The sequence below is a fragment of the Gorilla gorilla genome, chromosome 9 (assembly GCF_029281585.2).
Source record: "Gorilla gorilla gorilla isolate KB3781 chromosome 9, NHGRI_mGorGor1-v2.1_pri, whole genome shotgun sequence".
NCBI classification, from domain to species: Eukaryota; Metazoa; Chordata; class Mammalia; order Primates; family Hominidae; genus Gorilla; species Gorilla gorilla.
This window is the reverse complement of record NC_073233.2, coordinates 70,976,552-71,001,842: the sequence shown is the minus strand read 5'-3', so window position 1 is coordinate 71,001,842 and position 25,291 is coordinate 70,976,552. Positions and strand designations below refer to the sequence as shown.

General features: G+C 38.8%; 1 protein-coding gene and 1 long non-coding RNA gene across 2 annotated transcripts in view; one reads left to right on the top strand and one right to left on the bottom strand.

The window, feature by feature from the left end:
• The window catches only part of SLC22A24 (solute carrier family 22 member 24), a 65,864-nt gene extending 61,691 nt beyond the window's left edge, over window positions 1-4,173 (top strand). The window contains exons 7-10 of the mRNA XM_055354349.2: window positions 180-394; window positions 1,971-2,079; window positions 2,512-2,715; window positions 3,635-4,173. Of these exons, the coding sequence (XP_055210324.2) occupies window positions 180-394; window positions 1,971-2,079; window positions 2,512-2,715; window positions 3,635-3,695 (589 nt within the window). The 3' untranslated portion in view covers window positions 3,696-4,173. The remainder of the gene's footprint in view (window positions 1-179; window positions 395-1,970; window positions 2,080-2,511; window positions 2,716-3,634) is intronic.
• The window catches only part of LOC129525238 (uncharacterized), a 204,240-nt gene that overhangs the window by 55,418 nt on the left and 123,531 nt on the right, over window positions 1-25,291 (bottom strand). The gene's annotated exons all lie outside the window — the stretch shown is intronic.

Genomic DNA, 25,291 nt, shown 5'->3' with positions numbered 1-25,291 from the left:
TTGTCTGAAAAGGAAATAGTCTATAAAAGAGAATGATCCCTTTTTTAAAAGGCAAAATACCATTTGCCAATTGGGTCAATATTATAATCATTTGTAGGACTTACCTTCAAAATCTTAGAAAACGTTTCCTAGGCTTTAAATCTTATTGAATATGTCTTTGTCCTTTTTATTCACTTCAGATTCGCAATCACTGTACCCTTTTATGGCCTGATACTCAACTTGCAGCACTTAGGGAGCAATGTCTCCCTGTTCCAGGTTCTCTGTGGAGCTGTCACACTCACAGCCAGATGTGTTTCCCTTTTGACACTGAATCATATGGGTCGTCGAATAAGCCAGATGTTGTTCACGTTCCCGGTGGGACTTGTCATTCTGATCAACACCTTTTTGCCCCAAGGTGAGAGAGACAGGAGTTTCAGGAAAGAAAGTAGTTACCCCCATTCTCCAGGGATTACCTTGGTCTTTTATGCCTGATGCCAAAAGAACAGCATTGCCCTTGACAGCCAAAAGATTCCCTGAAGTTAATATGAGGGTTTGGAACTGATTCTGACAATATGTTGTTTTCAGCACTTGGGCTCTTACTCAACCAGTGTCAGCGGTGATGGTTCAGACACACGGTTGTCTTCATCACAGCCAAGATGAATCTGGACATGGGCTCCAATTACACCTAATGGTTTCTTTAGAAGAGTAACTAAGTACATGCTTTTCAGCTAATCACCCTTTTATAGCTATTGTGGAGGGGCTAGGCCTTGCAACTGTATGCCAAAGTGGGCACACAATGCCCTCACTGCCTCTGTCTAGGACACTTTCTAATTTTTAAGGTCTCTCTAACTTGTCCATATCCTCTTCCCTGTATATTCACTTTTGAGTTCTCTATTATCTCATATAAATGCAACACCTTTTTAGAAAAGGCTTCTTGACTTTGCTGAAATAAAAATTCCTTGTCTTCAACCATAAATGAAGTGTACAGTTGGAACAAGAAAAAGTCTCATCTCAATATCTCTTTATCTGTTTTATAATCTACCCCTAAACAAGGAACAGATTAAGAAGCTGACCCAGCCTCTCTTAAAATCCACTTTCCTAAGTTAAATTAATAGAATGACCTTCTGTAATGATTATGGGAACATTAGTGGTCACTATATTCCACTCATCTCCCAGAGCAGGAACATATTTTGCAGGATTCCCAGACTGGTGGGCTCCATGCCTCCTGCTGGTATAAGTTTTCTGCCTTATAGGAGAGCCTTCTCCACTGTTTTAAAATCCTATTTTGATATTTTTATTGATGAAAAATTACCTTTTTGAATTTTCAGTGTCAATGGTTCCCAGTGTGATATTATTTATTTCCAAATAGGAGTTAGGTTTTATAATGTTAGGTTTTACAATCCTGAATTATTCAGAGCTTATGTCTCTCCACACAGTCCACTCCCAAATAAACCCAGTCCTTTTCTTACTATATGGTAGAATATCCGTCCCATATCAAAAATTGTTCCCACACTCTTAGCTCTAAACTGCTCAAGACATGGCTCACAAACTCCTCAGTTATTATCTATATATAGTTCTATGCCCCACTGGAGGTGCACAGAAAATATTACATAGAAAAAATTAAAATGAATATTGTTCTAATAGAACAAATATAGTTCTGTGCCCCCACTGGAAGTACACAGAAAATATTACACAGAATAAATAAAACAAATATTTCCTGTTGGTCCCTACCCCCACCTTAATTGGCAATACTCAAATGTGCAGAAAGAGTTGAAGATTGAGATTGAGATCCTTTATTCAATGTTTAAGCCCTACCATTTTACAGTCTATATTTCTCAGCCTCGCAACCATTCCCCAATCTCTGGCATGTTGCAGTTTGTCTACCACATATTTCACACTTGCAAAGTCCTCCATTAGAATCTTTTTACAATTATTTGGGGGTTGAAAAGTATCTTCAGGCAAGATTTCCTGATTCTCACTGTTCTCTCTAGAAATGCAGATCCTGCGTGTGGTTTTAGCAACTTTGGGAATTGGCAGTGTTTCTGCTGCTAGCAACAGTGCTTCTGTCCACCACAATGAACTCGTCCCCACCATATTGAGGTACAAGAGCTAAAGACCATCTGGTTTCAAAACAGAAATTTCTGAATTTATTGATATTCATTGTGAATGAAAGACTGACACTGTTTAGGTGCCAGATGAATTAATTGTAATAGAAATGAACACAGTAACTGAGAGCCATATATGTGTTATTATCAAATTATTAAAGCTGTGGGTTATTGCTACAGGTTAATTATAGCTATGGGTATCTCTATTTTAGTAATTACGAAACTAAGGTTAAGAGCAGTTACCAACATTATACTATCAAATAGGTAGAAACCAACAGAGGTAAATGTCACAATTAAGGGCTTGCTGTCAAAGCCCATGTGTTTAGTAACTCTGCTGTACTGGCCCCCATAAAGAAATAATGATGATAAAGAGCTTACATGTACAGATTCATACAAGATTTTTTTGTATTGTTATTTGCACTCTAAGGTCAACAGTTGCAGGAATCAATGCAATGTCCGGTAGGACTGGGGCAGCACTGGCTCCTCTGTTGATGACCTTAATGGCATATTCTCCCCACCTGCCCTGGATTTCCTATGGAGTCTTCCCCATCCTTGCTGTCCCTGTTATCCTCCTCCTTCCAGAAACCAGGGATCTACCTCTTCCTAACACCATCCAGGATGTGGAAAATGAGTGAGTAAACCCTCTAGCTGTCACGTGAGTGGGGAGTGGCTATGTTCTGTAGCTGTTTAATGAGAAAGGTCAACGACCATTTGGGGCCCTCTGTCCTTCATGTAGGCTCAGACCTAGGACTTTTCTATTTGTCACCATGTCCTTTAGTTCAGTAGAAGCCTACCCTATCCACAATGGAGTCAAACTCTTGAGGCTCTGTATGTCACACAGACCATTTCACACCAGAAGGTTCAGTGGTGAAAAGATCCAAATTAGCCTATTATGAGTGGCACATACTTTCTGCCCTTGTGGGAAACACACACTCCTGTTGTTTTTTCACAAACCTGCTAAGACTCAAATGCCTCATTCTCATCCCCTGGTTTTATCACACACTGGCCCAATGAGTGCCTGATATGTGGTGGGAAAGGGAATGAGATTGCCTCATACCTAATTATTGCTTCAGTCAAAGAATCATGGGACTACAGCATAGACCAAAATCTCCTTTGCAAAAATAACGATGTATCTGAAGGAAATGGATCTTGTTGGGATGCCTCTGAGATTTAGTCAAATTTGTTGCCATGGGCAACAGAAATTTTGAGGAGACAAAATTAAGAAAAGAAAGCAGGATTTTAAATGATGAAAAATAAGACAATAGCTTTAAAATTTTCAGTTCTCCCTTTGATTTACTAAACATGTCATTGGTCTGAGATCCAAAGAGACAATGGTGAGAGTATCAATATTCAACACTGCCTTCCCAGGAATGCCCAGGTATCAGGGCCTTTTCCAACACAATAGTATCAATATCTAGAGAATCTTGGATTACAATGCTGGTGGGTAGAGGGCAGCTTGTCCTCAGGTACACAGTATATATATGCTTAATCTATATCTTATTTATTTTTTGTTTCTTAATCTTGTTTTTGTTTGCATTTCTATTTCTCAGCAGAAAAGATTCAAGAAACGTAAAGCAGGAAGATACTTGCATGAAAGTAACACAGTTTTAAGAGATTCCCAAGACCTGATCCAAAGAAGAGCAAAATGGGCGGGGGGAATCAAGATTATGCCTTTATACCTGCAAAACTAGCCAAAAATATAATGTGCAGACAGGTGCCATTTCTAATTATGGTACTACATGTATCAGTAATTCCAAAATACCTTATAACTTTAAGTGATTCCATGAAATAATGATTTGCTTTTGGGAAGAAGTTGCACAACTAGTTTCAAATTCATCCGAAAATCACTAACAGCCAAGATGATTCAGGAAAAAGGGCATCATGGAGTGATGATCAGGCTGACTCATATATGGTAAAGCACATGCTGGACTTTTTATAAAACTATAATCAACAAAACAGTAATAGCAAATGCATTATAATTTGTTTGCATTAACACACCGTAATGACTCCAGAAACATGCCCAAGTATACAGAGTCTTCAAAAAATTCATGAAAATGCATATTATGAGTAAACTATGCATGGAGTTCAAATTTTTGTGCCAAAATAAATTTGTACTAATTTTTTATAACATGGCTGAACAGGATATATTTTGAAGCACTAAGAAGGATAAGAGGTTTGTTTGAAAAAAGGTGTTATCCAAGGAACACAAATTCTGCTGAAATAGAAGCAAGAACAAACATCAAATTTATGGTGAAACTTAGGTGGAAGAATGGTGAAATCATTGAGACTTTACAAAAAGTTTATGGGGACAATGCTCCAGAGAAATTAGTAGTTTACAAATGGATAATGCATTTTTAAAAGAGATGAGACAATGTTGAAGATGAATTCCTTAGCAGCAGAACATCCACATCAATTTGCAAGGAAAAAATAATTTAGAGAAGGCAGCCAAGATGGCCAAATAGAAACAGCTTGAGTCTACAGCTCCCAGCGTAAGCAATGCAGAAGACTGGTGATTTCTGCATTTCCATCTGAGGTACTGGGTTCATCTCACTAGGGAGTGCCAGACAGTGGGCGCAGGACAGTGGGTGCAGTGCACCGTGCATGACCCTGAAGCAGGGTGAGGCATTGCCTCACTCGGGAAGTGCAAGGGGTCAGGGAGTTCCCTTTCCTAGTCAAAGAAGGGGGTGACAGACGGCACTTGGAAATTCCAGTCACTCCCACCCGAATACTGCGCTTTTCCAACGGGCTTAAAAAAATGGTGCACCAGGAGATTATATCCTGAACCCAGCTTGGAGGGTCCTAAGCCCACAGAGTCTCACTGATTGCTAGCACAGCAGTCTGAGATCAAACTGCAAGGCAGCAGTGAGGCTGGGGGAGGGGCGCCCGCCATTGCCCAGGCTTGCTTAGGTAAACAAAGCAGCCCAGAACCTCCAACTGGGTGGAGCCCACCACAGCTCAAGGATGCCTGCCTGCCTCTGTAGGCTCCACCTCTGGGGGCAGGGCACAGACAAACAAAAAGACAGCAGTAACCTCTGCAGACTTAAATTTCCCTGTCTGACAGCTTTGAAGAGAGCAGTGGTTCTCCCAGCATGCAGCTGGAGATCTGAGAACTGGCAGACTGCCTCCTCAAGTGGGTCCCTGAACCCTGACCCCCAAGCAGCCTAACTGGGAGGCACCCCCCAGTAGGGGCAGACTGACACCTCACACGGCTGGGTAGTCCTCTGAGACAAAACTTCTAGAGGAACGATCAGACAGCAGCATTCGCGGTTCACTAAAATCCGCTGTTTTGCAGCCACTGCTGCAGATACCCAGGCAAACAGGGTCTGGAGTGGACCTCTAGCAAACTCCAACAGACCTGCAGCTGAGGGTCCTGTCTGTTAGAAGGAAAACTAACAAACAGAAAGGACATCCACACCAAAAACCCATCTGTACATCACCATCATCAACGACCAAAAGTAGATAAAACCACAAAGTTGGGGAAAAAACAGAGCAGAAAACTGGAAACTCTAAAAAGCAGAGCACCTCTCCTCCTCCAACGGAGCACAGCTCCTCACCAGCAATGGAACAAAGCTGGATGGCGAATGACTTTGACGAGTTGAGAGAAGAAGGCTTCAGATGATCAAACTATTCCGAGCTACAAGAGGAAATTCAAACCAAAGGCAAAGAAGTTAAAAACTTTGAAAAAAAATTTAGATGAATGTATAACTAGAATAACCAATATAGAGAAGTGCTTAAAGGAGCTGATGGAGATGAAAGCCAAGGCTTGAGAACTACGTGAAGAGTGCAGAAGCCTCAGGAGCTGATGCAATCAACTGGAAGAAAGGGTATCAGTGATGGAAGATGAAATGAAGTGAGAAGGGAAGTTTAGAGAAAAAAGAATAAAAAGAAATGAACAAAGCCTCCAAGAAATATGGGACTATGTGAAAAGACCAAATCTACGTCTGATTGGTGTACCTGAAACTGACGGGGAGAATGTAACCAAGTTGGAAAACACTCTGCAAGATATTATCCAGGAGAACTTCCCCAATCTAGCAAGGCATGCCAACATTCAGATTCAGGAAATACAGAGAATGCCACAAAAATACTCCTCGAGAAGAGCAACTCCAAAACACATAATTGTCAGATTCACCAAAGTTGAAATGAAGGAAAAAATGTTAAGGGCAGCCAGAGAGAAAGGTCGGGTTACCCACAAAGGGAAGCCCATCAGACTAACAGCGGATCTCTCAGCAGAAACTCTACAAGCCAGAAGACAGTGGGGGCCAATATTCAACATTCTTAAAGAAAAGAATTTTCAACCCAGAATTTCATATCTAGCCAAGCTAAGCTTCATAAGTGAAGGAGAAATAAAATACTTTACAGACAAGCAAATGCTGAGAGATTTTGTCACCAGCAGGCCTGCCCTAAAAGAGCTCCTGAAGGAAGCACTAAACATGGAAAGGAACAACCTGTACCAGCCACTGCAAAATCATGCCAAATTGTAAAGACCATCAAGGCTACGAAGAAACTGCATCAACTAACGAGCAAAATAACCAGCTAACATCATAATGACAGGATCAAATTCACACATAACAATATTAACTTTAACTATAAATGGGCTAAATGCTCCAATTAAAAGACACAGACTGGCAAATTGGATAAAGAATCAAGACCCATCAGTGTGCTGTATTCAGGAAACCCATCTCACTGGCAGAGACACACATAGGCTCAAAATAAAAGGATGGAGGAAGATCTACCAAGCAAATGGAAAACAAAAAAAGGCAGGGGTTGCAATCCTACTCTCTGATAAAACAGACTTTAAACCAACAAAGATCAAAAGGGACAAAGAAGGCCATTACATAATGGTAAAGGGATCAATTCAACAAGAAGAGCTAACTATACTAAATATATAGGCACCCAATACAGGAGCACCCAGATTCATAAAGCAAGTCCTGAGTGACCTACAAAGAGACTTGACTTCCACACAATAATAATAGGAGACTTTAACACCCCACTGTCAACATTAGACAGATCAATGAGACAGAAAGTTAACAAGGATACCCAGGAACTGAACTCAGCTCTGCACCAACCGGACCTAATAGACATCTACAGAACTCTCCACCCCAAATCAACAGAATATACATTTTTTTCAGCACCACACCACACCAATTCCAAAATTGACCACATAGTGGGAAGTAAAGCTCTCCTCAGCAAACGTAACAGAACAGAAATTATAACAAACTCTCTCAGACCACAGTGCAATCAAATTAGAACTCAGGATTAAGAAACTCACTCAAAACCGCTCAACTACATGGAAACTGAACAACCTGCTCCTGAATGACTACTGGGTACATAATGAAATGAAGGCAGAAATAAAGATGTTCTTTGAAACCAATGAGAACAAAGACACAACATACCAGAATCTCTGGGACACATTCAAAGCAGTGTGTAGAGGGAAATTTATAGCACTAGATGCCCACAAGAGAAAGCAGGAAAGATCCAAAATTGACACCCTAACATCACAATTAAAAGAACTAGAAAAGCAAGAGCAAACATTCAAACGGTAGCAGAAGGCAAGAAATAACTAAAATCAGAGCAGAACTGAAGGAAATAGAGACACAGAAAACCCTTCAAAAAATTAATGAATCCAGGAGCCGGTTTTTTGAAAGGATCAACAAAATTGATAGACAGCTAGCAAGACAAATAAAGAAGAAAAGAGAGAAGAATCAAATAGATGCAATAAAAAAATGATAAAGGGGATATCACCACCAATCCCACAGAAATACAAACTACCATCAGAGAATACTACAAACACCTCTACGCAAACAAACTAGAAAATCTAGAAGATATGGATAAATTCCTCGATACATACACCCTCCCAAGACTAAACCAGGAAGAAGTTGAATCTCTGAATGGACCAATAACAGGCTCTGAAATTGTGGCAATAATCAATAGCTTACCAACCAAAAAGAGTCCAGGACCAGATGGATTCACAGCCGAATTCTACCAGAGGTATAAGGAGGAACTGGTACCATTCCTTCTGAAACTATTCCAATCAATAGAAAAAGAGGGAATCCTCCCTAACTCATTTTATGAGGCCAGCATCATCCTGATACCAAAGCCTGGCAGAGACACAACCAAAAAAAGAGAATTTTAGACCAATATCCTTGATGAACATTGATGCAAAAATCCTCAATAAAATACTGGCAAACCGAATCCAGCAGCACATCAAAAAGCTTATCCACCATGATCAAGTGGGCTTCATCCCTGGGATGCAAGGCTGGTTCAATATATGCAAATCAATAAATGTAATCCAGCATACAAACAGAACCAAAGACAAAAACCACATGATTATCTCAATAGATGCAGAAAAGGCCTTTGACAAAATTCAATAACCCTTCATGCTAAAAACTCTCAATAAATTAGGTATTGATGGGACGTATCTCAAAATAATAAGAGCTATCTATGACACACCCACAGCCAATATCATACTGAATGGGCAAAAACTGGAAGCATTCCCTTTGAAAACTGGCACAAGACAGGGATGCCCTCTCTCACCACTCCTATTCAACATAGTGTTGGAAGTTCTGGCCAGGGCAATTAGGCAGGAGAAGGAAATAAAGGGTATTCAATTAGGAAAAGAGGAAGTCAAATTGTCCCTGTTTGCAGATGACATGATTGTATATCTAGAAAACCCCATTGTCTCAGCCCAAAATCTCCTTAAGCTGATAAGCAACTTCAGCAAAGTCTCAGGATACAAAATCAATGTGCAAAAATCACAAGCATTCTTATACACCAACAACAGACAAACAGAGAGCCAAACCATGAGTGAACTCCCATTTACAATTGCTTCAAAGAGAATAAAATACCTAGGAATCCAACTTAAAAGGGATGTGAAGGACCTCTTCAAGGAGAACTACAAACCACTGCTCAATGAAATAAAAGAGGATACAAACAAATGGAACAATATTCCATGCTCATGGGTAGGAAGAATCAATATCATGAAAATGGCCATACTGCCCAAGGTCATTTATACATTCAATGCCATGCTCACCAAGCTACCAATGACTTTCTTCACAGAATTGGAAAAAACTACTTTAAAGTTCATATGGAACTAAAAAAGAGCCCGCATCGCCAAGTCAATCCTAAGCCAAAAGAACAAAGCCAGAGGCATCACGCTACCTGACTTCAAACTATACTACAAGGCTACAGTCACCAAAACAGCATGGTACTGGTACCAAAACAGAGATATAGATCAATGGAACAGAACAGAGCCCTCAGAAATAATGCCGCATATCTACAACTATCTGATCTTTGACAAACCTGACAGAAACAAGCAATGGGGAAAGGATTCCCTATTTAATAAATGGTGCTGGGAAAACTGGCTAGCCATATGTAGAAAGCTGAAACTGGATCCCTTCCTTACACCTTATACAAAAATTAACTCAAGATGGATTAAAGACTTAAATCTTCGACCTAAAACCATAAAAACCCTAGAAGAAAACCTAGGCAATACCATTCAGGACATACGCATGGGCAAGGACTTCATGTCTAAGACACCAAAAGCAATGGCAACAAAAGCCAAAATTGACAAATGGGATCTAATTAAACTAAAGAGCTTCTGCACAGCAAAAGAAACTACCATCAGAGTGAACAGGCAACCTACAGAATGGGAGAAAATTTTCACAACCTACTCATCTGACAAAGGGCTAATATCCAGAATCTACAATGAACTCAAACAAATTTACAAGAAAAAAGCAAACAACCCCATCAAAAAGTGGGCAAAGGACATGAGCAGACACTTCTTAAAAGAAGACATTTATGCAGCCAAAAAACACATGAAAAAATGCTCACCATCACTGGCCATCAGAGAAATGCAAATCAAAACCACAATGAGATACCATCTCACACCAGTTAGAATGGCAATCATTAAAAAGTCAGGAAACAACAGGTGCTGGAGAGGATGTGGAGAAATAGGAACACTTTTACACTGTTGGTGGGACTGTAAACTAGTTCAACCATTGTGGAAGTCAGTGTGGCGATTCCTCAGGGATCTAGAACTAGAAATACCATTTGACCCAGCCATCCCATTACTAGGTATATACCCAAAGGACTATAAATCTTGCTGCTATAAAGATACATGCACACGTATGTTTATTGCGGCATTATTCACGATAGCAAAGACTTGGAACCAACCCAAATGTCCAACAACGATAGACTGGATTAAGAAAATGTGGCACATATACACCATGGAATACAATGCAGCCATAAAAAATGATGAGTTCTTGTGCTTTGTACGGACATGGATGAAATTGGAAATCATCATTCTCAGTAAACTATCGCAAGAACAAAAAACCAAACACCGCATGTTCTCACTCATAGGTGGCAATTGAACAATGAGAACACATGGACACAGGAAGGGGAACATCACACTCTGGGGATTGTTGTGGGGTGAGAGGATGGGGGAGGGATAGCATTAGGAGATATACCTAATGCGAAATGATGAGTGAATGGGTGCAGCACACCAGCATGGCACATGTATACATATGTAACTAACCTGCACATTGTGCACATGTACCCTAAAACTTAAAGTATAATAATAATAAAATAAAATAAAATAAAATAAAATAATTTATCTTGTTGGTTTCTGACATGGTTTGGCTGTGTCCCCACCCAAATCTCATCTTGAATTGTAGCTCCCATAATTCCCATGTGTTGCAGAAGGGACCCAGTGGGAGATAATTGAATCATGGGGTCAATTTCCCTCATACTGTTCTCGTGGTAATAAGTCTCACAAGATCTGATGGTTTTATAAGAGGTTTCCCTTTTCACTTGGTTCTCATTCTCTTCTTGCCTGCTCCCATGTAAGACATGACTTTGCTCCTCTTTCACCTTCTGCCATAATTGTGAGGCCTTCCCAGCCATGTGGAACTGTGAATCCATTAATCCTCTTTCCTTTATAAATTACCCAGTCTCAGGTATGTCTTTATTAGCAGCATGAGAAAGGACTAATACAGTGCTCTAACTGAAGAGGGCCAATGATTAACAGCAGAAGCAATAGCTGACACCACAGACATATCCGCTGGTTCCAGTTACACAATTCTGAGTGAAAAATTAAAGCTGATCAAACTTTACACTCAATGGGTGCCAAAACCATTCCACCCAGATCAGCTGCAGACAAGAGCAGAGCCTTCAATGGAAATTTTAAATAAGTGAGATCAAGATCCTGAAGCATTTATTTGAAGAATTGTAGCAGGAGATGAAACATGGCTTTACCAGTATGATCCTGAAGACAAAGCACAATCAACGCAATGGCTATCAAGAGGTGGAAGTGATCCATTCAAAGCAAAAGCAGATCAGTCAAATGTGAAAGTTCACGGTAACAGGTTTTTTGTTTGTTTGGTTTTGGTTTTGGTTTGTTTGTTTGTTTGTTTTGAGATGCAGTCTCCGTCTGTCACCCAGGCTGGAGTACAATGGTGCAATCTCGGCTCACTGCAACCTCCCCATCCCAGGTTCAAATGATTCTCCTGCCACAGCCTCTGGAGTCGCTGGGATTACAGGCATCCACCACCATGCCCAGCTAATTTTTGTATTTTTAGTAGACACGAGGTTTCACCATGTTGGTCAAGCTGGTCTTGAACTCCTGACCTCATGATCCACCTGCCTCGGCCTCCCAAAGTGCTGGGATTAGAGGCGTGAGCCACTGTGCCTGGCCGTGGTAACAGTTTTTTGGGATGCTTAAAGCATTTTGCTTGTTGACTTTCCAGAAAGCCAAAGAATAATAATATCAACTTATTATGAGAGGATTTTGAGAAAGCCAAAGCTTTAGCAGAAAAGCACCCAGGAGAGCTTCACCAGAGAGTTCTCCACCATGACAATGCTCCTGCTCATTTCTGTCATCAAAAAAGAATTTTGTGAGAGTTTCAATGGGAAATTATTAGGCATCCACCTTACCATCCTGATTTAGCTTCTTCTGACTTCTTTTTTGTTGCCTAATCTTAAAAAATATTTGAGAGGCATCCATTTTCCTCAGTTAATAAGGTGGAAAAAAAAAAAAACACTGCATCGCCATGTTTAAATTCTCAGGACCTCAGTTCTCCATAGACGGGCCAAATGGCTGGTATCATCTCTCACAAAAGTGTCTTGGATTTGAAGGAGTTTATGTTAAAAAAATAACATTTATATTTATATTTTTATTTTTTAAATGCCATTTTTTATAAACTCCTTCAAGTCCGCTTGTATAAACATTTAATACATAAAATTTTTGGCACCAGAAATCTCTTATAAATTGAAGGATAATGTAATGAATAGTTTTAATTGACCCTTTGGAAATGAATTCACAAAACTGATGACATTGGTTTCCTTTGGTGATAAAATTTTATTGTTTTTTCTTTGCATTCTTTCTGGCTTTATATTTTAAACAACTAATAGGAATCATTTAAAAATATAAACATCAAAAACTAAAGGATAATTGATATAAGTGATTTCAAAATGTACACATATATTTGTGTGTACATATTTAACATATCATTAGGATTAAAATTATATACTTCAGTACAAAAACAGGCAAAGAGCAAGAACGAGTAATTTTCAGGGGAAAAGTCCACATAAATAATAAATACGTGAAAAATATGAAAAGGTGTTCAAATTTAGTAGTGATCAAAGAAATGTACACTAAAATGAAATAAAAATTTGCATTTCACAAAGGAACAAGGATTTTTTAATGTACAATTCATTCTCAAAGTGGGTAAAATGCAATGAAATAGGTACTCATACAATACTAGGGGAAGTATAACAAAAAGTGTGTTATAACAGCATGGCATTTTCATTAAATTTTTAATACAATTGTTATTCCTTCAGCAAACACTTATTGATGTTGTACAACATGCTATGCTAGTTCCTGTCAGCTGCCTATAAAGAAAGCTTTCTTTCCAATCCCCATGCCCTTTTTTTTTAACCTTGCCTATTGCACTGGTAAGAAACACCAGAACAATGTAGAATAGAAAAGATGAAACTAAAAATTCTTGCTTTATTCCTGATCTTTGATAGAGAAGGAATTCAGTACTTCAGCGTTAAGTATGATGTTATCTGTAGGTCTTCTTTAGATTCCCTTTATCAGTTTGAAGAATTCCTTTTTATTCCTACAATGTTGAAATTTTCATTTCAGCTTTTATTTTAGATACAAGGGGTATATATGAATATTTGTTACATGGGACTATTGCATGTTACTGAGGTTTGGAGTATGGATCCCGTCACTCAGGTAGTGAGCATAGTACACGATAGTTAGTTTTTAACCCGCCAACCCTCTAGTAATACACAGCGTCTGTTGTTCCCATGTTTATATCCATGTGTGTTCATTGCTTATCTCCCACTTGTGAGAACATATACTTGGTTTTCTGTTTCTGTGTTAATTTGCTTAGGATTATGACTTCCAGCTCCATCCATGTTGCTGCAAAAGATATTCTTTCATTCTTTTCATGCTGTATAATATTCCATAGTGTATGTGTACCACTTTTTTTAGCATACAAATTTATTTAATGTAAGTTTTCTGTGACACAAGAGTTCACATAAGGAAATGATGACCTGAAGAAACAGGTAAGCTTGCGTATTTTTATGCTTAGACTTGATGAAGAGTGGATAATGATGGAGAAATATAATTGTATGTAATATGCACAATATTTTAAATTTCTTTAATGACACCCAACCATTCAAAAGCTGTTATTAGGATGAGTTAATCATACAACAGAACAAACCAAAATGGCCCATGTAAATCTACAGCCATATCTTCATTAGTGGTTTACTAATCAGTTAACTCATTTATTGCTAAGTCTCTCTGTTTGGGATACAATGTGCTTTGTCCATAAAGCTTTTTTTTTTTAATTTTTTTCTTTCCTTAGGTTATTGGGGAACAGGTGTTGTATGGTTACATGGGTAAGAATGACACGATGGACTTTGGGGACTCAGGGGGATAGGGTGGGAAGGGGGTGAGGGATAAAAGACTACAAATAGGGTGTAGTGTATACTGCTCGGGTGATGCGTGCACCAAAATCTCACAAATAGACCACATTTTCTCAATCCAATCTACCATTGATGGGCACCTGAGTTGATTCCATGTCTTTGCTATTGTGAATAGCACAGCAGTAAACATGCCAGTACATATGTATTTTTGGTAGAATGATTTATTTTCTTTTGGGTTTATACCCAGTAATTTAATTGCTGGGTCAAATGGTAGCTCTGTTTTAAATTCTTTGAGAAATCTCCGAACTGCCTTCCACAGTGGCTGAACTAATTTACATTCCCACTAGCAGTGTATAAGCATTCCCTTTTCTCCACAGCCTCACCAGCATCTGTTTAGTTTTTTTTTTTTAATTTTTTATCAAGAAAAGATGTCATAGGCTGGGCACAGGGGCTCATGCCTATAATCACAGCACTTTGGGAAGCCAAGGCTGGCAGATCACCTGAGGTCAGATGTTTGAGACCAGCCCGGCCAACATGGTGAAACCCCGTCTCTACTAAAAATGCAAAAATTAGCCAGGTGTGGTGGCACACCCCTGTAATCCCAGCTACTTGGGAGGCTGAGGTGGAGAATTGCTTGAACCCAGGAGGCAGAGGCTGCATTGAGCTGAGATCACACCACTGCACTCCCTCCAGCCTGGGCAACAGAGTGAGACCCTGTCTCAAAAAAAAAAAAAAAAAAAGTTGTAATTTGTCAGATCTACTATCTTTTTAATCTCCTAATCTGGAAAATTATAGTGGTTAATTTTTAAGTGTTTAGACACCCTTATAAGTCAGCAAAAAACATTTATTTGGACATGATATATTATCTTTATACAATGTTGGATAGGTTTTTGTCTTAGTCACTTCGGGCTGCTATAACAGAATGCCATAGATTAGGTGGTTTAAACAACAAACATTTATTTCTCACAATTCTGGATGTAGAAAAGTCCAAGATCAAGGCAGAAGCAGATCTGATGTCCGGTGAGAGCACTCTTCCAGGTTCACAGACAGTTGTCTTCTTGTATCCTCATATGGCCAAGAGAGGGAACAGACAAAGCAAGCTCTTTTGTCTCTTCCTATAAGGGCTCTAATCCCATATGTGAGGGCAGAAACCTCATGAACTAATTCTCTATCAAAGGCTCCGCCTCCTAATACCATCACTTTGCAGGGCTAGAGTTTCAGCATGTGAGTTTTGGGAGCACACAAGCATTTATTCCAGAACAGTTTTCTAAAATTATACTGAAATATTCCACATTCATATTCATGAGTTACTGGTTTGTAGTTTCCTTTTCTTGAAATATTTTCATCCCATTTTTATATCAGAGTGAATTATGGCCTCACAGAATTAGTTTCAAACGACTTTCTTCTCTGAAAGAATTTGTGTAGAATTGAAATTATTTCTTCTTTAAACTTTTTGTAGAATTCAACAGTGAATCTATCTGGTCCTGTAATTTTTTATTTTGTTTTGTTTGTTGTTCTGTATTGTCTTTTTTAACACTACAATTTTGTAATGCCTTAACTACAAACTTTTATTTCTTCGGTAGATATATAAGGCTGCTTAAGTTATCTATTTCTTCTTCATTAATTTTTCTCCTCACTAACGGTCATATATTCCTGCTAATCCAAAGATTAGCCATAGTAAATTTTATCACAATGTTTCAGCTTTGAGCAAAGTTCTAAGTTTTTCTGAATGAAGAAAACCATCCTCTATTATAAAACACAGAATGGCTTTGGAAATTAGCTTATGCTGTGAACTTGGTAATGTTTCTTTATGAGTTCAACCTAAAATTATAAGATGAACATCACTTACAAGTAAATTTACACTAATCTAAAGTCACTCCAATAACAACTAATATTTGTTGAATCACAAGTATCAACTGTTTTATATACTTCCTGTGCTGTCAAATGTTAGAGCAAGAAGCAAGAGCTATACTTTCACACAAATTTACAGCAGATGTATTTTTTTGTTCAAATTATAGCTCAGCAACACTTTTCATATCTCATTGCAAATTGCTAAGGAAACTTCTATGCTTAAATATCCATTTAGCTATGCTGTTGAGGAGCTTTCAGGCAAACTAATATCAAGAGAACACTCTAATAGAACTCCATAAATATCTTCCAAGCAATATGTATTCTCAAGGATTAATATCAGCATTTACCAGTAATAGCAGTATTTAGTGCCTGCCTATGTGAAAAGAGAGTTTCAAAGATTAGATATGTAAAATCTCATTACAGATTATCATTAATAAACATTTGTAATGGGTTTCAATGATAGGTAACACTAACTTTGAAACTTAATTAAGTGAAATATTACCTCAAAAGAAAATGAATTCAAGAGCACTTCAGATCTTCAGATCCTTGGAAAGAAAAAGGGCAAGCCCCAAAATCTCCTTAAGCTGATAAGCAACTTCAGCAAAGTCTCAGGACACAAAATCAATGTGCAAAAATCACAAGCATTCTTATACACCAATAACAGACAAACAGAGAGCCAAATCATGAGTGAACTCCCATTCACAATTGCTTCAAAGACAATAAAATACCTAGGAATCCAACTTACAAGGGATGTGAAGGACCTCTTCAAGGAGAACTACAAACCACTGCTCAATGAAATAAAAGAGGATACAAACAAATGGAAGAACATTCCACGCTCATGGGTAGGAAGATTCAATATTGTGAAAATGGCCATACTGCCCAAGGTAATTTATAGATTCAATGCCATCTCCATCAAGCTACTAATGACTTTCATCAGAGAATTGGAAAAAACTGCTTTAAAGTTCATATGGAACCAAAAAAGAGCCCGCATTGCCAAGTCAATCCTAAGCCAAAAGAACAAAGCTGGAGGCATCACACTACCTGACTTTAAACTATACTACAAGGCTACAGTAACCAAAACCACATGGTACTGGTACCAAAACAGAGATATAGACCAATGGAACAGAACAGAGCCCTCAGTAATACTATCATGCATCTACAACTATCTGATCTTTGACAAACCTGACAAAAACAAGAAATGGGGAAAGGATTCCCTATTTAACAAATGGTGCTGGGAAAACTGGCTAGCCATATGTAGAAAGCTGAAACTGGATCCCTTCCTTACACCTTATACAAAAATTAATTCAAGATGGATTAAAGACTTAAATCTTAGACCTAAAACCATAAAAACCCTAGAAGAAAACCTAGGCAATACCATTCAGGACATACGCATGGGCAAGGACTTCATGTCTAAAACACCAAAAGCAATGGCAACAAAAGCCAAAATTGACAAATGGGATCTAATTAAACTAAAGAGCTTCTGCACAGCAAAAGAAACTACCATTAGAGTGAACAGGCAACCTACAGAATGAGAGAAAAATTTTCCAATCTACTCATCTGACAAAGGGCTAATATCCAGAATCTACAAAGAACTCAAACAAATTTACAAGAAAAAAAACAAACAACTCCATCAAAGTGGGCGAAGGATATGAACAGATACTTCTCAAAAGAAGATATTTATGCAGCCAACAGACACAAGAAAAAATGCTCATCATCACTGGCCATCAGAGAAATGCAAATCAAAACCACAATGAGATACCATCTCACACCAGTTAGAATGGCGATCATTAAAAAGTCAGGAAACAACAGGTGCTGGAGAGGATGTGGAGAAATAGGAACACTTTTACACTGTTGGTGGGACTGTAAACTAGTTCAACCATTGTGGAAGACAGTGTGGCAATTCCTCAGGGATCTAGAACTAGAAATACCATTTGACCCAGCCATCCCACTACTGGGTATATACCCAAAGGAATATAAATCATGCTGCTATAAAGACACATGCATACGTATGTTTATTGCGGCACTATTCACAATAGCAAAGACTTGGAACCAACCCAAATGACCAACAATGATAGACTGGATTGAGAAAATGTGGCACATATACACCATGGAATACTATGTAGCCATAAAAAATGATGAGTCCATGTCCTTTGTAGGGACACGGATGAAACTGGAAACCATCATTCTCAGCAAACTATTGCAAGGACAAAAACAAACACTGCATGTTCTCACTCATAGGTGGGAATTGAACAATGAGAACACATGGACACAGGAAGGGGAACATCACACACTGGGGCCTGTTGTGGGGTGGGGGGAGGGGAGAGGGATAGCATTAGGAGATATACCTAATGTAAATGACGAGTTAATGGGTGCAGCACACCAACATGGCACATGTATACATACGTAACAAACCTGCACGTTGTGCACATGTACCCTAAAACTTAAAGTGTAATAAAAAAACATATTGAGAATATAATAAAATAAAATAAAAATAAAAAACATAGATAAATAAAATAGATAAATATGAATAACATAATAAACAGATATAAATAATATTCTCTATAATATCTATTATAAATATCTATTTATAATATATAAATTAAAAAATAAATAAACAGATAAATAAAAATGATAGACCATTAGAGCTCAATTAGAAATGAAAGGTGAGATATTATAATGGATACCAGAGAAATACAACAGATCATTCAAGGCTACTATGAACACCTTTACATACATAAACTAGAAAACCTAGAGGAGATGGATACATTCCTGGACATATACAACCCTCCTACATTAAACCAGGAAGAAATAGAAACCAGACAGATTCTCAGCTGAATTCTAACAGACATTCAAAGAATTGGTACCAATTCTATTGACACTAGTTCACAAAATAGAAAAGAAGAAATCCTCTCTAAATCATTCTATGGAGCCAGTATCTCCCTAATACCAGAACCAGGAAAGGACATAACCAAAAAAGAAAACTACAGACCAATATCCCTGAAGAATATAAATGCAAAAATCCTTAATGAAATACTAGCAAACTGAATACAACAGCATATAAAAAAGATAATCCACTATGATTAAGTGGGTTTTATACCAGGGATGCAGGGATGGTTTGACATATGCAAGTCAATAAATGTGGTACACTACACAAAGAGAATTTAAAAGAAAAATCACAGGATCAAGGAGAGCTGGCAAGATGGCCAAACAGGAACAGCACTGGTCTGCAGATCCCAGCGAGATCCACACAGAAGGCAGGTGATTTCTGCATTTCCAACTGAGGCACCCAGTTCATCTCATCGGGACTGGTTGGACAGTGGGTGCAGCCCACAGACGGCAAGCTGAAGCAGGGTGGGGCACGCAAACAGGGTCTGGAGTGCATGCAAACAGGGTCTGCAGTGGACCTCCAGCAAACTCCACAAGATCTGCAGCAGAGAGGCCTGACTGTTAGAAGGAAAACTAACAAACATGAAGGAAGAGTATCAACACCAACAAAAAGGATATCCACTTAGAGACCCCATCCAAAGGTCACCAACATCAAAGACCAAAGGTAGATAAATCTATGAAGATGGGGAGAAAACAGTGCAAAAAGGCTGAAAATTTCAAAAACCTTTGAAATTTTGGAGGAGAACACCTCTTCTCCTCCAAAAGATCACAACTCCTCGCCAGCAAGGGAACAAAACTGGACAGAGTTTGGCAAATTCAGTTTCACACATTGACACAAGCAGGCTTCAGAAGGTGGGTAATAAACTCCTCCAAGCTAAAGGAATATGTTCTAACCCAATGCAAGGAAGCTAAGAACCTTGAATAAAGGTTAGACCAATTGCTAACTAGAATAATCAGTTTAGAGATGAATATAAATGACCTGATGGAGCTGAAAAACACAGCACGAGAACTTTGTAAAGCATACACAAGTATCAATAGCCAAATTGATCAAGTGGAAGAAAGGATATCAGAGATTGAAGATCAACTGAATGAAATAAAGTGAGAAGACAAGACTAGAGAAAAAAGAGTGAAAAGAAATGAAGAAAGCCTCCAAGAAATATGGGACTATTTAAAAATCCCAAATGTACATTTGACTGGTGTACCTGAAAGTGATGGGGAGAATGGAACCAAATTGGAAAACACTCTTCAGGATGTTACCGAGGAGAACTTCCCCAGTGAAGTAGGGGAATGAAGATAGGCTAACATTCAAATTCAGGAAATACAGAGAACACCACAAAGATATTCCTCGAGAAGAGCAACCCCAAGACACATAATCATCAGATTCGCCAAGGTCGAAATGAAGGAAAAAATGTTAAAGACAGCCAGAGAAAGGTCGGGTTACCCACAAAGGAAAGCCCATCAGACTAATAGCAGATCTCTCAGAAGAAACCCTACAAGCCAGGAGAGAGTGGGGGGCAATATTCAACATTCTTAAAGAAAAGAATTTTCAACCCAGAATTTCATATCCAGCCAAATTAAGCTTCATAAATGAAGGAGAAATAAAATTCTTGGCCAGGCACGGTGGCTCACACCTGTAATCCCAGCACTTTGGAAGGCCAAGGTGGGCAGATCACGAGGTCAGGAGATCGAGACCATCCTGGCTAACACAGTGAAACCCCGTCTCTACTAAAAATACAAGAAAACAAATTAGCTGGGTATGGTGGCTGGCACCTGTCATCCCAGCTACTCGGGAGGCTGAGGCAGGAGAATGGCATGAACCCGGGAGGCGGAGCTTGCAGTGAGCCGAGATCGCACCACTGCACTCCAGCCTGGGTGACAGAGTGAGACTCCACCTCAAAAAAAAAAAATTATTTATAGACAAGCAAATGCTGAGAGATTTTATCACCACCAGGCCTGCCTTACAAGAGCTCCTGAAGGAAGTACTAAATGTGGAAAGGAACAATCGGCACCAGCCACTGCAAAAACATACCAAATTGTAAAGAACATCAATGCTATGAAGAAACTGCATCAACTAACAGGCAAAATAACAAGCTAGCATCATAATGACAGGATCAAATTCACACATAACAATATTAACTTTAACTGTAAATGGGCTAAATATCCCAATTAGAAGAAAAAGACTTTATCCAAAAAATTGGATAGAGTCAAGACCCATCAGTGTGCTGCATTCAGGAAACCCATCTCATGTGCAAAGACAAACATAGGCTCAAAATAAAGGGATGGAGGAAGAATTACCAAGCAAATGGAAAGCAAAAAAAAAAAGAAGGGTTACAATTTTACTCTCTGATAAAACAAACTTTAAACCAACAAAGATCAAAAGAGACAAAGAAGGGCATTACAAAATGGTAAAGGGATCAATGCAACAAGAAGAGCTACCTATCCTAAATATATATGCACCCAATACAGTAGCACCCACATTCATAAAGCGAGTTCTTAGAGACCTACAAAGAGACTTAGACTCCCACACAATAATAGTGGGAGATTTTAATACCCCACTGTCAATATTAGACAGATCAACAAGATAGAAAATTAACAAGGATATTCAGGACTTGAACACAGCTCTGGACCAAGTGGACCTAATAGACATCTGCAGAACTCCCCACCCCATATCTACAGAATATACATTCTTCTCAGCACTACATCGTACTTATTCTAAAATTGACCACATAATTGGAAGTAAAAAAACTCCTGAGCAAATGCAAAAGAACAAAAATCATAACAAACAGTCTCTCAGACCACAGTGCAATCAAATGAGAACTCAGGATTTAAAAACTCCCTCAAAACTGCACAATTACACGGAAACTGAACAACCTGCTCCTGAATGACTACTGGGTAAATAATGAAATGAAGGTAGAAATAAAGATGTTCTTTGAGGCTGGGTGCGGTGTCTCATGCCCATAATCCCAGCACTTTGGGAGGCCGAGGCAGGCAGATCACAAGGTCAGAAGATCGTGACCATCTTGGTCAACGTGGTGAAACCCAATCTCTACTAAAATACAAAAATTAGCCAGTCATGGTGGTACATGCCTGCAGCTACTTGGGAAGCTGAGGCAGGAGAATTGTTTGAACCCAGGAGGTGGAGGTTGCAGTGAGCTGAGATCACGCCATTACACTCCAGCCTGGCAACAGAGCAAGATGGTCTCAAAAAAAAAAAAAAAAAAAAAAAAAGATGTTATTTGAAACCAGTGAGAACAAGACACAATGTACAAGAATCTCTGGGACACACTTAAAGCAGTGTGTAGAGGAAAATTTATAGCCCACAAGAGAAAGCAGGAAAGATCTAAAATCAACACCCTAACATCACAATTAAAAGAACTAGAGAAGCAACAGCAAACAAATTTAAAAGCTAGCAGAAGACAAGAAATAACTAAGATCAGAGCAGAACTGAAGGAGACAGAGACATGAAAAACCCATTAAAAAAATCAAAAAAATCAATGAATCCAGGAGCTGGTTTTTTGAAAAGATCAACAAAGTAGATAGACTGTTAGCCAGACTAATAAGGAAGAAAAGAGAGAAGAATCAAATACATGCAATAAAAAATGATAAAGGGGATATCACCAATGATCCCACAGAAATACAAACTACCATCAGAGAATACTATAAACACCTCTACACGAATAAACTAGAAAATCTAGAAGAAATGGATAAATGCCTGGACACATACACCCTCCCAAGACTGAACCAGGAAAAAGTCAAATCCCTGAGTAGATCAATAACAAGTTCTGAAATTAAAACAGTAATTAATAGCCTACCAACCAAAAAAATCTAGGACCAGATGGATTCACAGCTGAATTCTACCAGAGGTACCAACAGGGGCTGGTACCATTCCTTCTGAAACTATCCTAAACAATAGAAAAAGAGGGACTCCTCCCTAACTCATTTTATGAGGCCAGCATTATCCTCATACCAAAACCTGGCAGAGACACAACAACAACAAAAAAAGTTTAAGCCAATATCCCTAATGAACACTGATGTAAAAATCCTTAATAAAATACTGGCAAACTGAATCCAGTGGCAGATCAAAAAGCTTATCCAACAGGATCAAGTTGGCCTCATCCCAGGGATGCAAGGCTGGTTCAATACATGCAAATCAATAAAGGTAATCCATCACATAAACAGAACCAATGACAAAAACCACATGATTATCTCACTAGATGCAGAAAAGGCCTTTGACAAAATTCAACAGCTTTTCATGCTAAAAACTCTCAATAAACTAGGTACTGATAGAATGTATCTCAAAATAATAAGAGCTATTTATGACAAACCCACAGCCAATATCTTACTGAATGGGCAAAAACTGGAAGCATACCCTTTGAAAACCAGCACAAGACAAGGATGCCCTCTCTCACCACTCCTATTCAAAATAGTATGGGAAGTTCTGGCCAGGCCAATCAGGCAAGAGAAAGAAATAAAGGGTATTCAATTCGGAAAAGAGGAAGTCAAATTGTCTCTGTTTGCAGATGACATGATTGTATATTTAGAAAACCCCATCGTCTCAGCCAAAATTTCCTTAAGCCGATAAGCAACTTCAGCAAAGTCTCAGGATACAAAATCAATGTGCAAAAATCACAAGAATTCCTACACACCAATAACAGACAAACAGCCAAATCATGAGCGAACTCCCATTCACAATTGCTACAAAGAAAATAAAATACCTAGGAATACAACTTACAAGGGACATGAAAGACCTCTTCAAGGAGAACTACAAACCACTGCTCAAGGAAATAAGCACACAAACAAATGGAAAAACATTCCACGCTCATGGATAGGAAGAATTAATATTGTGAAAATGGCCATACTGCCCAAAGTAATTTACACATTCAATGCTATCCCCATCAAGCTACCACTGACTTTCTTCACAGAATTAGAAAAAAACTACTTTAAATTTCATATGGAACCAAAAGAGAGCCCACATAGCCAAGACAATCCTAAGCCAAAAGAACAAAGCCAGAGGCATCATGCTACCTGACTTCAAACTATATTACAAGGCTACAGTAACCAAAACAGCATGGTACTGGTGCCAAAACAGAGATACAAACAAACGGAACAGAACAGAGGCCTCAGAAATAACACCACACATCTACAACCATCTGATCTTTGACAAACCTGACAGAAACAAGCAATGGGGAGAGGATTCCCTATTTAATAAATGGTATTGAGAAACCTGGCTAGCCATGTGTAGAAAGCTGAAACTGGACCCCTTCCTTACACTTTATACAAAAATTAACTCAAGATGGATTAAAGACTTAAGTGTAAGGCCTAAAACCATAAAAACCCTAGAAGAAAACCTAGGCAATACCATTCAGGACATACGCATGGGCAAAGACTTCATGACTAAAACGCAAAAAGCAATGGCAACAAAAGCCAAAATTGACAAATGGGATCTAATTAAACTAAAGAGCTTCTGCACAGCAAAAGAAACTACCATCAGAGTGAACAGGCGACCTACAAAATGGGAGAAAATTTTCACAACCTGCTCATCTGACAAAGGGCTAATATCCAGAATCTACAATGAACTCAAACAAATTTACAAGAAAAAAGCAAACAACCCCAACAAAAAGTGGGCAAAGGACATGAACAGACACTTCTCAAAAGAAGACATTTATGCAGCCAAAAAACACATGAAAAAATGCTCACCATCACTGGCCATCAGAGAAATGCAAATCAAAACCACAATGAGATACCATCTCACACCAGTTAGAATGGCGATCATTAAAAAGTCAGGAAACAACAGGTGCTGGAGAGGATATGGAGAAATAGGAACACTTTTACACTGTTGTTGGGACTGTAAACTAGTTCAACCATTGTGGAAGTCAGTGTGGCGATTCCTCAGGGATCTAGAACTAGAAATACCATTTGACCCAGCCATCCCATTACTGGGTATATACCCAAAGGATTATAAATCATGCTGCTATAAAGACACATGCACACGTATGTTTATTGCGGCATTATTCACAATAGCAAAGACTTGGAACCAACCCAAATGTCTAACAATGACAGACTAGATTAAGAAAATGTGGCACATATATACCATGGAATACTATGCAGCCATAAAAAATGATGAGTTCTTGTCCTTTGTAGGGATATGGATGAAATCGGAAATCATCATTCTCAGTAAACTATTGCAAGAACAAAAAAACCAAACACCGCATATTCTCACTCATAGGTGGGAATTGAACAATGAGAACACATGGACACAGGAAGGGGAACATCACACTCTGGGGCCTGTTGTGGGGTGGGGGGAGGGGGGAAGGATAGCATTGGGAGATATACCTAATGCTAGATGACGAGTTAGTGGGTGCAGCGCACCAGCATGGCACATGTATACATATGTAACTAACCTGCACATTGTGCACATGTACCCTAAAACTTAAAGTATAATAATAAAAAAATAAAAAAATAAAAGAAAAGGAATTCTTTTGTGTATATATAGATACTTGCATGATACCTGGGGCACTGCCTAGTGGAGCTGTGAG